General features: G+C 53.7%; 1 protein-coding gene across 3 annotated transcripts in view; it reads right to left on the reverse strand.

Moving 5' to 3' along the window:
- The window catches only part of EPHB1 (EPH receptor B1), an 86,057-nt gene that overhangs the window by 21,739 nt on the left and 50,110 nt on the right, over positions 1–14,208 (reverse strand). For all 3 annotated transcript variants that reach the window (XM_074833448.1, XM_074833450.1, XM_074833449.1), the window contains exons 4-7: positions 9,556–9,711; positions 6,130–6,465; positions 2,344–2,525; positions 992–1,154 (exon numbers count right to left, since the gene is read on the reverse strand). In XM_074833448.1, coding sequence (XP_074689549.1) covers positions 992–1,154; positions 2,344–2,525; positions 6,130–6,465; positions 9,556–9,711 — 837 coding nt within the window. The remainder of the gene's footprint in view (positions 1–991; positions 1,155–2,343; positions 2,526–6,129; positions 6,466–9,555; positions 9,712–14,208) is intronic.

Raw genomic sequence — 14,208 nt, forward strand, 5'->3', positions numbered from 1 at the left:
TTAAATTTCAATTAATTGCTTATTTGAGGTAGGATTTTTCTTCTCACTTCTCTAATCCTGAATATTCAAGGCACTGGGGGGGGTTTATTACCACTTCCTTCCCGTGGGTCACCCCATGTCGCTTTCCTCTTCCCACCCCAGCTGGCACTCAACACAAGCGCAAGCACGGCACAACCCAGTTGACCCAGTTTTAGGAAAGAAGGAAAGTTTTATAAAAGACAGCCAGCAGGGCCGGGACCCATGGGTGTCACCTAAGCAGAGCAGGAACCACGCCAGCAGCAGCAGCAGGGAAAGGGCTCTCTGCAGGGACCTCAGCTGCCCCAAGGGTAGGAGGACCATGAAAGGAGCCTTGCTTCACTCACTGACTTCTGGATTAGTCCTGAAGCTGGGATTAATAAAAACTCTCTCATGAATTATTAGTCTCTAAAGGGATCTAGGGTTTGAGGGTGCAGGGAAGGGCTGCCAGAAGAACAACAGCACAACTCTGGCAAGCAGGACAGAAGAAGCCATGAAGGTCATTGAGCTGGTCCTTTCCCTTCAATAAACCACCTTGGGGTGGGAAATCAGCTTTCAGTGATGGGTCTGACCCTTCCAGCTTTGCCCAGATGGCTTTGAGCATCCCAGGAGAGCATCCCCAGAGAGCATCCCAGAGTCCTTCCCCCAGGGGTTCTACAACCCTCCTCTCCTCCTCACCCCACCGTGACAGACTCACAGTCAGTGGTGGGGGGGCTCAGCCACGACAGTCGGAGGCAGGAAAGACAAAACCGCAGCTAAATAGCAGAGGAGAAAACAGAGCAAAGAGATTTCAAGCAGATTACTCCTCCAGCTGGTGATTAATAAGACACTGCTGTAAATCACCTGGCTTTTGCCACCCTGCCCGCTGGGACAGAGGTTTGCACAGGCAGGTTCGTTTAATCCAATTAGAGCCCGAAGCTGTCGCTGGAAAGACAAGCACCCCTTTCACCTGCCTGTCCCCCCATCCCGGGCTCACCGTCCGTCAGCGTCTGGAAGCACATCTTCCCGCTGTACTTGCCGTAGCCGGCCACGGTGCGGGCTCGCACCTGCACCACGTACACCATGCCGGGCCGCAGCCCCTCGATCCTGGCCGTGTTGGTCTGGCTGCGGGCCATGGAGGAGTTGTACTCGTTGTGGTCCTGCAGGCACAGCCAAGAGAGACAGTCAGCAGGGATGGGCACAGGGGACAGTGGATGATCTGCCCTGCGCCCCCCCCACCCCGTCCCCGTTGACATCATGGATGAGGTTTATCTGCAGGGTGACAAAGCGGTGGCCCTGGTTCTGCTCCAGGTGGCTCAGACCCTCCCTGTTGCCCTTGGCCCCTGACACGGAGGATCCCACAGAAACAGGACTCACATGGTATGCCTGGAACTGGGGAGGTGCCCACAGCATGTGCCTCCCAGGCAGCCCCCCTGGTCCCACCATAGTGAAGAGCATGGAGTAGCTGGGGGAAACAATAAGAGCATCCAGAGCAAAAACACTCATGTGCAGCAAACTCCTCCTCTTTGAACCACTGATGTGTTTCAGAAACGTCATTCAGTTATGGAAACACCATAATGTGCCCTGTGAGACTCCACGCAAGCAGGTTCAACTTGGCTCTGATGAGAGCCCCAGCCCCTACAGTCCCTGCTTTGCTGGCAGGAGTCTTGGTGATAAACCTTGGTGGAAACGTCATGCATCTCAAATCTCATTTTTTGCAACATTCCCCAGTGATTTGCTGTAAAGGGGCCACTGATGAGATCATCTAATTATTCACATTTAGAGGAATTTATTAAAGCTGGCAAGACGCAGGAGGGGTGGAACAGCTTGGGCTCGGAACGGTTCACTGCGAGGGTCGAGAGCATGTCCCCTGTGGGGAAGGAGGGCTGTCAGCAAAAGGACTGGCGGGAGGCAGTGACCTGGGACAGGGACAACCCTGATAACCTTCGCCAGTCCTCGCCACCACCCTCCTTTCCTCCTGACGCTATCCCCACGCTCCAGGTCCCTGCTCACTCTAGCAGATACCAGAGCCAAGGCAGTAATGGGCATTGATGTGCTGGAGAAAATGCTGCCACTGGAGAGAAATTAGCATTTTCAGCCACAACATTGCTCTCCTTTCTCTGGTTGGACATCGCTCCCACCCTCCAGAGCTAGCGTGGGCAACCTGGTGCCTGTTCCACCACCTGTCCCACCATCCGGACCCTTCCCAGCAAAGAGCCTGACTCAAAGCTCGCTGATGTTCTCCCTCTCCCAGCAAGTTCAGGACCTGAGCAGCCTCCTGGCAGCACTGTACAAAGCTCCACGTGCCCCCATCCCACCCTCCACCACGACATTTCCACCCAAGCTTACCGCTGCCGGCCTGGAGCCCACGGTGCTGCTCATGTCGGGCGTGCAGATGCGGCTCACCTTCTCGTAGTAACGGATCTCGTAGTCCAGGATGATGCCGTTGGGCTGCTCGGGCTGAGGCCAGGACAGCGTGATGCTCCTCATTGTGGCACTCACCTGGTGCATGATGGGGACGGTGGAGGGTGCTGCCAAGGAAGCGGGGTGGGAGGAAAAATTAATGGAGAGCAGTAGGATTGATGGCCCTGGGGAGGAGGAAAATCTCCTGGGCACGTGGAACATCCTGAATCTCCCATGCCTGCAGTCGTTCGCCCCATGGGACAAGCTCACGCATCAGCAGTGGGAAGAGCAGCATCTCAGCAGCTTATGGGGAGCCAGAGCAGCGAGCCAGCGAGGGAATTCTGGTATTTAAAACAATTATTCTTCTTAATTAGGAGCTTAGAAATCCTCAGTGCTCCTTCTCTGTGGGATTGCTTGCTACAAGGATGTCTCCCACAGTGGGGCAAAGACAGCAAAGTTCTTCCCAGCGGGGACAAACCAAGGCTTGATGATGGTCTCCAGCTCTGCATGCCATCTTTTGCTGTAACAGTCTCTCTGGGGGAGACAGCACCCAGCACCCAGCACTGCAGGAGCCTGCACCACGGCTGCGACCCCACATGCTGTCAGTAATAGGACGTAGGAGCAAAAATCTGCCCACCCTGAGGATGATGACAGGAAACCATGGCAGGGACACCCCAGCCCAGCAAGGGGACCCCAAGGTGCTGGGGCCTGCAGCATGGCTTCAGCTCAGCCCTGGACTGGAGGAGCTGCTGGGTTGGCTGTGAGGGGCTCTCTGGGCATGCTCATCCTCAGCACCCAAACGTGCGTGTCCAGAGAAGGGCAACGGAGCTGGTGCAGGGTCTGGAGCACAGGTCTGATGGGGAGCGGCTGAGGGAACTGGGGGGGTTTAGTCTGGAGAAGAGGAGGCTGAGGGGAGGCCTCATGGCCCTCTACAACTCCCTGAAAGGAGGGTGCAGAGAGGGGGGATGAGTCTCTTGAGCCAAGGAACCAGCGCCAGGACAAGAGGGAATGGCCTCAAGCTGCGCCAGGGCAGGGTCAGACTGGCTCTTAGGAAGGATTTCTTTGCAGAAGGGGTTGTTGGGCGTTGTAATGGGCTGCCCAGGGCAGGGGGGGAGTCCCCATCCCTGGAGGGGTTGAAGAGTCGGGCTGACCCAGCGCTGAGGGATCTGGTGGAGTTGGGAACGGTCAGTGTGAGGTTCATGGTTGGACTGGAGGAGCTTCAAGGGCTTTTCCAACCGAGATGATTCTGTGATTCTGTGCTTCTATCGGGAGTTTTATCTCCAAAGCCTAAACACTTGCAGGACAGTCTCCAACCATCCTTCAGCTCCTCGCCCATGCCAGGGCCATGGTGCAAGGGTGCTCAAAGGCAGCACCTCCAGCCCTGCAGACCCCGAAACCTCCCAGGCAGCAAACCACAGAGGTCCTGAGCATCTTGTCACAGCATCCCTGGAGAAAGCAAGATGCTCGGCACTGGCTGAACATGCAGCCAGCACTGGGTGTGAGCCTGGCATGGTTTGTCTGACCCCCTTCCCCCCTTCCCATGCATTTCTAATCAGTCTTGCTGGCTATGCAAGCTCTGCCAAGCTGCCCATAGTATTTCAGTTCACACACCAGACCAGAGCTAAGCGAGCAGGTTTTCTAAAACAGCTTGCCAGGCTCAACGTCCCCACTGTCGCTGCTTCCTGCCCCACTCTCTGCATGCACTGGAGCAATCCCAGGGCTGCGCTGCACCTGTCGGGGAGCTGAGCATCCCTGGAGCCCAGCGCTCCCAGAGCTGAGCACCCCCAGAGCTGAGCACCCCTGGAGCCCAGCACCCCCAGAGCCGAGCATCCCTGGAGCCAAGCACCCCTGGAGTCAAGGATCCTTGGAGCTGAGCATTCCAGAGCCAAGCATCACGGGAACCAAGCACACACAGAAGCAACACCATCCTTCCACCATGAAGGTCACTGAGCCACTAAACTAGCCAGGAGCCACTTTTCCATACCTGAAAGGGCCAGAGCCAGCCAATATGGCCCTGATACTGCACTTAATCCCACCAAAAGGCTCCAAGAAAGGTACCCAAGTCTCTCTGCACCCAAAACACACTGGCATGACCTGCTTGCAGGGTCAGCTCCCTGTCCAGTCCTCTCTGCCCTCCTCCTTCTCCTCACCGTGCCCAGAGCGCAGGCAGCACTGGGCAGGGAAAATGCCTCCTCCACGTGGGTCTGGGGCAGAGCTGAGCTTGGCACAATCAGCCTGGAGCATGAGATCGTGCTGTGGAGGGAATCTGGGGGCGGCGGGAGCCCTGCTCCACGTGGCCGCACTGGGAGATGTCAATAGTTCAGCACCACCTTTGTTTACCCAGCATATTTAATCCTGTATATTTTTTTTTAATCTCTCCACATCCTCTCTGAGAAGATGCTCGTGGGCTGAAATTAAACACTTAGCTTGATTGCTGTTTTGTTAATTGCTGCATTCCCCACCCCGTTAGCGTGGATAGCGGCACGCAGGCGGATGGGGCTGGGAGCAGCCCTGCAGGCTGAGATGCACTAACCAGCCTGGATCCATCCCTGAGCAGGGAAAGCAGGTGGAAAAACCTGCTGCAAAGCCAAAAGGGATTTTAGAGGCAAAACAAGGGACAGCACTGATCCTGCCCTTGACACACCTGATGTATTTCCACCAGGTTATACCCCGCAGCCCATCCTGTGGCACTGGGAGCATTTCCACCTTGATATTCAGCCTTTGCAAGATGAACAGGGAGTGCTGGGGTACAGACAGACGGACCCAGGAGCCCTGGCTGTTCCCAGATCCTGAGCAGCCCAAGTGAGAGATGAGCAAAGAAACACCCCAAAAATCCCACCCCAGGAGAAAAGGCTTGGAGACCGGAGTCAGGTTTGATTGCACCTGGTTCAGGAGACAGCAGAGTCAGCCAGGCACAAACGTAGATTTGTATTCCCCAGAGCTGGGAGACTAAAATATTTACGCCAGGTTTCTGTCTTCTGCTTTCCCAAGGGAGTGGGTTGGCAAAGGCTGCCTGTGTTACACACTCGGCACAAAGCAGAAATTACCATCCCCTTTCTCTGCCCAAAACAGGCAGGTTTCCATCCCCTTTGCTTCTTGTTCTCCTCATTGTACCCCGGGACTGGGTCCCCCCACCCCACTGGCATCCCAGCTTGGTCAGGAGCTGCTTGTTCAGCTGCTGATGCCTGATTGGGAAGAGGGAGAGAAAGGGGCAGGGGAGCTTGGAAAAGAGGAGAAGGGGAAAACAATGGGAGACGGATGTGCCAGAGGAGATAGAGCCTGAACTCAGCCCTGCGGTGCTGCTCCCCCTGTGCTGTGATGCAGCCAGGCTGCATTTCAAGGCTGGATTCACCCCATCTCCCTGCTCCCACTAGGAAAAAGGGGGGGAAACAGTGATGCCGTTTCCTCCCCAAGCAATCTAGAGGGGGATATCAAGCAGTTATCAGTCCTCAACCCCTTCCCTTCTAGAATTCAGCTCTCACTTTGCCCAGGGCTCAGGCAACACCTCCACCTCCCCCATCCCTCTCCCTCCATCTTTTCTTGGCCTTTCTCCCCACTTTCTGCCTTTCCACCAGCCCGCCCAGGGCTGGGTACAAGTTTATCCCAGCCATGACACACCACTCACACCCCAGGAGCTTTTTCCTTCAGACTCAAGACCTTTCTCCCACACAGAGACTGGAATAGGTAGCATACATCTTAAAACCCCCAGTACCACACTAACCCAGGACTCACCGGCTTGGTTGGTGGTGATGTTGACGGAGACATGCTGTGGTGGGAAGGGGCTCTTGTTGGAAACCCCGTTGACAGCCTGGATCTCGAAGGTGTAGGGCGTGTGCGCCCACAGGCTGCTGATGAAGACCCGGGTCTCCGTCAGCCCCAGCTGCCTGGGGACAAAGTCCACGTTGTCATCACAGCGGGAGCAGGCACGTCGGTCTGACCGACACTTCTTGCAGACGATGTTGTAGGTGACATCGTCCCGACCCCCTGTCTCTCGTGGTGGGTGCCACTCCAGGATGATGGACGTCTCATTGACAATGGAGATGACGTTGCGGGGGCCAGATGGGACACCTGCAGGAAAGGAGAGCACTTGAGATGGGTCCTTGCCCAAAATATTACAATCAGCTCTACAGGCAACTCCAGCACAGAAGAGGACATCCCACAACTCTGTCTGTCAGTCTACCTATCACCTCCTGCCTCGAGAGTGATTTGGTCTCCGTGGCTTTGCCCAATTCAGGGTCAAGGCTCCCTACTGGCAATGTCAGCCCCCCTCTCCAACCACCTGCACAGAGGGGTCTCATGGCTGGGGATGGGGACTCTCATGCCACAAACCCACTCAGTCTCCCAAAAAGCCCCCATGCAGAGTGCACACAGATCCATCTGCCAAGATGGATCTATTCTAATGATCAGAAGACACCGAGATAGCTCCAGTGCTCACGTGGAGAAGCACCTCAAACAGATTATCACAGTGAGAGGAAACGCCATTTACCCAGCACTGTGGAGAAACAGAGAAGCCATGGGCAAAAGAGAATCAAAAATGGAAAGTGGTTATTAACAGTTCGATATCTCAAGTTGGGAGCCCAGGTATTTAACGGCACAGAGGATGGCTCTCCTCTGAGCCCAGCACTGCTCGCTGGTTTGCGAGCAGCTCGGACGTTGGATGAGAGATCAAGATTGCATTGATCGAATCTGCTGGAGCCGTTGCAAATGCTTCATAGGAAGGGAACTGAACATGGTTCTGATTGCACACGCTGCTGGAATGGGGCCGGAGTCCATAGAGAGTGATTCGGGAGGAATCCAGGTGGGAGAGAATCATTGAGGCACAAACATATGTCTGCCCAGGTCTGGGGAAGGATTTAGGGTTAGCCAGGATGGTTCCACAGCCAAGACCACAAAATCTGGCTGCTGGGTTGTATTAAATAAGGAGAGTGATTAATTACTGTGTCGGCGGGGCTTGGCGCTGCGCTTCCAAGGAAGAAAAAGTACTTTGCCACGATGGGGGGAGCAATCAAAATGATTGAGGACTTGACCTGTGAGGAAAGGTTAAGAGAGCGAAGAACACTCTGTCTTGGGGAAAAACATCCCAGGGGAGCCCTCCACGTGTGTGTGCTGGAGAACATCATTAGTGGCTGCAGATAAATTAGCCCCGTTAGTGGCTGGGGATGGGATGGGCAGAGGCAGCTTCATCTGCACAGGGGTGACGTGGCTGGTGGGATGGAGAGGTCGTCCTGCATGGAGAACCTTCGGCTGACACCCTGCTCTGGCCACCTCTGCCAGCCAGCCGGGGGGAGGCCGTGGTGGCCCCCCCTGCCCAGTTCCCTGCCTGTGCTGCCCTCTCCCCTTGCTCCCTTAATCACACCCAGGCAGGCATGCTGGGAGCCTCTCTGAGCCGTTGCCGCAGATACTGCGGATGAAAGCGTTGTGTTAAAATGCCTAGAAAAATGACAGCCTTTAAAAATAAAAAAAAATTAAAATAAAAAAATTCCCTTCAATTCTTTTCCCCTTTAGCAGAGTAAACATGCATGTCAGGGAGCAGTCAGCAGTGCAGCGTCCTCACTGGAAAGGACTTTCATGGACTCGAGGCACCACGGACATCCTACTGCGGGGCAGCCCTGAAATCTCAGCAGCACAGAGTGGAGATGTCAAAAGGGATTTACGGGAGGGGGGCGCAGGGGACATGGCAGGGGCAGGAGCAGGGGGAAGGACACCAATTCCCTGAGGGGAGCCAGACCAGAGGACTCGCAAAGGCTGGGGACAAGGATTGACAAATAGTGAGTTACCCCCAAAAAGCTGCAACCTGTCTCAGGAACCTTAATCCAACCCTTCTCTTCATACCTTAAGCAGACAATACCTTTTCAAGGGTGGGTTTTTTTCAAGAAAAAGGTAGAAAAACATCTTTCTTCCCCGTCCCAGCGGTAAATCGCTGTCTCCCCACATTCCTCCCCCTTTAATAGCAGCCCCTTCCCTCCTCTGCCACGCAAGGGCTCTGGTCCAGGACAGCACCTGCAGCTCCACACTCTTATTTACTTCTCTGACACGGAGAAACTTTGTCGGTGAACAGCTGGCACCTCAAATTAAAGCGTTGTAAAATTAAGCGTCGACAAGAAGAAATAAAAATCAGCAAATAGACTTTTTTATACTGTATTCCTATAGCGCAGCAATACTGTAAATCAGCTACGTAACAAGACATAATAAAGATATATAGATTATCTGCAGTTGTGCTACCTGCTGACTACCTCTGGTCTGACAGCTCAATTGATCCAGCAAAACATGTAAATCCTTTCCTCATTTCCACAGTGCGAGTCAGGCACTGCCCAGCACCAAGGGTCCAGAGCATCCTTGTGCTAAAGCTCCTTGATAGGCTGATTCAAGGGCCTGGAGCATATTTGGGGGGGGTAGTTGAGGCTGAGACTCACGTTCCCAGCGGGCTGAAGAGCTCAGCAGCTTTTTCTTCAATCCTGGCCTCTTTTCTCACCAAAAGACAGGCTTGAGGCTGCTGCTGCCATCCCAGGCAGCTCAGGCAGACAGCCGAGCAGCGATGCATCGCACGCAATGCCACGCTGAATACCAATGCTTAATGCACCCTTTCTCCCTATAAAAAAATATTCCATCTGCAAGACTATGAACAAGACAGCAACAGCAGATAACTTTAAATTCTAATTTATCATGGGGACTATCTCCCTACCATCACCACCACTGCCAGGGTGATGTATAAATTCAAATGGCTGCCAGAGAGGCGGGTTGCGGGGCCGTCCCATCACTCATTGTTCGGTGCGTGCCACGGCGGTGTCCCAGGAAAGCAAAGCAAAGGGTGATGCGACATCATCTGCTTATGCCGGTGTGGCAGTAAAGGGACTCGTGTTGGTGCAAGGAGTGTTTCTATAGCACGTGGAGGCGGTGCTGTGCTGTGCAGAGAGGGGTGGGTATTCACTATGGGTACCCCAGCCCTCTGCAAAGCTAAACCCTTGGGGTGGGATGACCTCGGTTGGCTGCCAGACACCCACCCAGGCGCTCTCTCGCTTCCCTCCCGACAGCAGGATGGGGGGAGGAAACAAGATGAAAAAGCTCTCATGGGTTGAGACTTTATCCCTGCCGCTTCCCCAGCAGCGGAGGGGAGTGAGGCCCTGCAGTCCCCCCGCCAACCCTGATCTGGTTACTCACTGGTGCAGGCAGCTGCCGGCAGGTCGAAATCCGCCCGGTAGTAGCCGTTGCGGCACGTGCAGACCGGCGAGGCCTCGGCAGTGGAGCGGCTGTTGGAGGGGCACAGCGTGCAGACCCCCGCACCCTGGCTGGCCTTGAACGTCCCCGCTGGGCAGGCTGCAAGAGAAAGGAGAGGAAAGCGGTTGGGTGCCGAACCATCCTGGGGTGGAGGTTTCCTTGAAATGAGGCAGAAAGAAAAAGAAAAGGAAGACATACGAGAAAGAAGACACAGAAAACCTCCACACCTCTATCAGAGCTAAACAGGGTAGCACCTTCCTACAAAGTTAGCATGGCCATAATTTTCCACGCTGGCCATTCCTTCTGGAGCCACCAGGAAAACACTGCAATCACACAGCAATGATACAGTAATTAGCCAGGCAGAAGAAGGGGCGGGGAGCAACTGCTTCACCCCACCGTTCATACCTGGGCAGAGGGATGGTGGGGGGCTGTGGAATCCCCTTCTCTGGCAGCACCAACAGGAACATGGACACACAGGGGCAGGACAGGGTTCCCCTTCTGCTGATCCGCAATGTCCCTTTCCACCACCCCAACAGCATGGCTCAGGTCTCACATCTCTTTTTCCATGCAAAATTTGAATATTTAATTAAAAAGTTGATGTGATGCTCATGACAGTGTCTTGCGGGTCCATCCCATTAATCCCCCGCAGCCCAGGGCTGGGGCTAATAACCTTCCCAGCCTTCGGCTTCTGAGTTCATTCAAGCAGCAAATGGCAACTAATTTATAAACGAGAAGATGCTCCAGTTACAGCTAATAGCGAGGCTTTCATCAGTGACAGGGGGAGGTTTCATTAATCAACTGTCTCTCTCTGCTCTGCAGTTAAGAGGGTGAAGATGGAGTGACAAAGACGGGGTCCCTCATCCCTACCCCACCCCACCGGTCCTCACCAGCTAGGCACTGATGAATGGATGCTCATCCATCCTTGATGTCTGACAAAACCCTCAGGTGACCCCTACGAAACCGAAGGCTGCAGAAGGGAACGTCTGTTATTTTGGCACATGTACCCGAGGGACCAGACTTCCATCCAGGTCCACCACCTGGCTGGGGAGAGACTGTTCCTGGCCTCACACACAGGGTGGTCCCACCTCCATTTGGCTCCTGGCTCTGCCCCGTGATGCTGTCACCTCCAAGGCATGGCTCTGCAGAGAAACACCCTAAGTGTCTCATAAACACAGCGATGATTGAGATAATGGAAAGTGCCTCTTAGCCCCTGTCTGCTGCATCAGGATATGAGGCATCTCCTAGCAGCTATGAAGAGGAAATTAATAGGAGCAAGCAGGAGTAACCACTTTGATGCAATTTCCTTGGGAGATAGTGGACCATCTAATCTTTATTGGAGCCCTTTAACCTGTCATTCAAAACTCATGAAGGCCTCTTGCTCACACAGTCTTTCCAGATATTAAAAGATGATAAAAAAGGATAAATCAAAACAATATTTTACAATTTTATTATTCAGGGGATTTTCTTCCCCCACCCAAGGCACACAGCTGGCTGCGATGAACCGTCTCTTTCCAACAGTACTAACAGCTGAGCGGGGACGTGGCATCCCAGAGGGACCAGACACCATCTCACACTGCCCTTCCTCCTCCCCACCATGAGATGAGTGTTGAGCCCTCCTCATCCTGCCACAGCCACCCCACATATACGGCCTCTTACGGAAGCACTTAGGGCCATAACCCTAAGGTTAACCAGAAGGCAGCCAGATGCAGACCCTTCCGTGAGCCACGCACACAGCCCTATGCCCCATAACAGCATGAGGAAGCACAGTTACACCAGACACACAAGGCAGGAGACACAACCACGTGTGGACACTAAGACTTCGAGGTGAATCTCCATTTCTTCACCTCTCCCTCCCCACCAGCACCTCCCCACAATGTCCCAGTGGCGTTGGGCTCCTGCCACACAATGAGTGCAATGGGTGACTTGTGGGCTCTAGAGCTGGAGGACATGCTCAGAAACATGCCTGAAACGTGCTGGGCTCTGGAGGAGCAGGAAACAGTGGGTAGCTGCCTATATTTTCATGGAAGGGGATGGAAAGGGAGGGAGGAAGACAAGAGGGTCGCAGTGCTATGAACGCGCCTCGGTTTTTAACCACAGAGGCACGTTTGTGGGTCGGTTGAAGGCGTTTGTTAATTTTTAATTACAATTAACCCAAGTGATGCTTTGTCAAAATACCTGAACAAAGTACACACTGCAACCCAGTGTCCTCAGGTTTCTTTCATCACTTCGCTTATCCGCAAATTCCTGTAATCTGCAGGCACATGGCTCTTAATTGTTATTATTACCAATTAGCTTTTCTCTCCTGTAATTACACTGTGCTTGCCTAAACCCTCCCGCAGTTTCGGGGGAGGCTGATGCCTTCTACTTCCTCCCAAAGCTGCCGCAGGCTGCAGCCCTCCTCTCTTGCTGTTGCCTGTGTCTCCTCTGAACCATGAACCTCACACTGAAGACGAAACCAAAACCATTTATAGAGACCCGCACAGCGTGGGATCCATAATCCTTGAGATGGTAAACGTGCCGTCCGACTGTAAGGCTCAGATAGAGGGCTCGAGCCCAGGAGGGAGCAATAAATCACCCCACTAACGGCAAGCGTAATGTTTGCCTTGATTTAAGGGCTGCTGCTGTTTCCCAGAACTGGCAAGGTCTGGATCTGCAATAGCACCTCGGACAAGCGCGGGAACAGGCTCTGCCTCAGCTTTCCCTGCGGAAACGGGCTCCTTCTGCCGGTGCCCAGGCTGCGGCGCAACCTGCATCTCTCCAGCCTGGAGAAGAATTAATTGATTGTTGATTATGTGGGATGGATAAGATTAATGATGTGCTTAACTATCCATTTCCTCGCATTTAAGCACTAGGGGTGTGTTTGTAAATGATGAGGCACAAAACCTGGCCATGCCGCTCAGCAGCTTCAGCGCTCACCGGGGCTGCCTGCTGAGCACGTAAACCCCCGCCGTAACCCAAAGTTGCCTGTGGATGGGTCATCCTGGGCGGCCAGGGCCAGGGGTTTGTTGGCAGGACCCTTTTCCCGGGGCTGACGCAAGCGTTTGGGAGTGGGAGGGAGCATCGTTGCAGGGCTGCTTAAACCCAGGCTTCTTGTAGTGAGATGTCATCGCTGGAGGTTTGGGGAGAAAAAAAAAAAAAACAACAGATGCAAGTCCCTCTCGTGCCTGATGGGTGATGGTAGGGGTGGCAGCGGATTTGCAGCAGCCCAGAGGGCTGGATGCAGCTGGGGTACTCCTGGCCAGAGCTGCCCCTCTTACCCCCCACCAAAGGCTTGGGGGTTGGGGATGCGGCCACGTCCCACGTGGGGCAAAACACCCAGTGAAGGCACCACAGATCTGTGTCCCCACCGCTGCCTCCCTCCTCACTCTGCAGCTTGCACAGGGCGGGATGAATTACTAAAGCAGTAGTGGCATGCAGCAGCATCGTGAGGCTTTTTGCTGCTGAAAACTCTCCTGTCTTTACAGGGTGTTCCCTGCACCCTTATATTTCAGCTGCCAGGGGTCCTAGAAAGATATGGAGGTAAGTGGGATCTCTCTGCTCATCCACCCCTGCTCCTGCCCAACGCAAGCCATTGTTAAAAGACCAGACGCTCTGTGGAAAGGTGTGAGGGTATCCAAGTGTTTCATTCTTCAAACTAAATCCTGTCAGTTAGCACCTGGAACTTGCACTTTTTAATTACTCTCTCAGGGAAGCTTTAGTAAAAAAAAAAAAAAAAGAAAGAAAGAAACAAAGAAAGAAAGGAGACATCTCCTCTATATTAACTTGCTCTAAAGCTCCCTAGGGACGTGGAGTGGCATCTTTCCTTATCAGGTTTTAAAATAGGAGCTTCTGCAAAGAATTACAGACTTCATCTCGCGATTCAGCAAGCCCACCTCCTCCCCCGACCCTCGCTGGCACCCTGCCGCAGCTCCCTTCACTTGCAGCAAACCAAGTCTGAGCCGCCTCATCATTCCCATGCCCCTAATGTCCTCGCTGGGGCAGAGCCAACCACATTTGCCAGGTATTCGCAAATTCATGCTTGGTTTGGGTTCCCTTTTGGGTCCAATGCCTTTGCAGGGCAAACCCAGTGTCTTGCAGCACACCCGTGGTCATGCTGGCACAGCAGGTGATGAAAAGATGGGTTAGAAGTAGCAGTGCCGCACAAGGTGATGCCCTCAAGCAAGCTGGAGGCATGGAGAGGACTGCCACGTGCAAAGGCACTAAGGAGCCTGGATGATCCAGCCTTGCTCCAAAAAGACATGTGGTTGGCACCTACCAGCACCCCTGGGAGATGGGCAGCGGGGAAGGTGCCCTGTTGGGTTTGGGGACACCACGGGCCATGAACAGAGGAACAACTGCAGCTCACTGCACTTATAGCCCACTGGAAGAGGATTCAAGGCCATTTCCCCCCTTTCTGCAAATGACAATTTTTCATTAAGAAAAAAAACTGGCTCCTAAAACTGACACTTTCTTCATGAGGCTCACAATTTTGGATGAAACCTGAAAAACAAGAGGAGACACTTGCTAGAAACCCTTTGTATGTTTTGCAGACACCTTTGACACAACACGTCTTTATCTTTAAACGCACCAAAAAAAGAAAAAACAAAAAAAATCCCA

This window comes from Strix aluco, chromosome 9, assembly GCF_031877795.1.
Source record: "Strix aluco isolate bStrAlu1 chromosome 9, bStrAlu1.hap1, whole genome shotgun sequence".
Taxonomy (NCBI): Eukaryota; Metazoa; Chordata; class Aves; order Strigiformes; family Strigidae; genus Strix; species Strix aluco.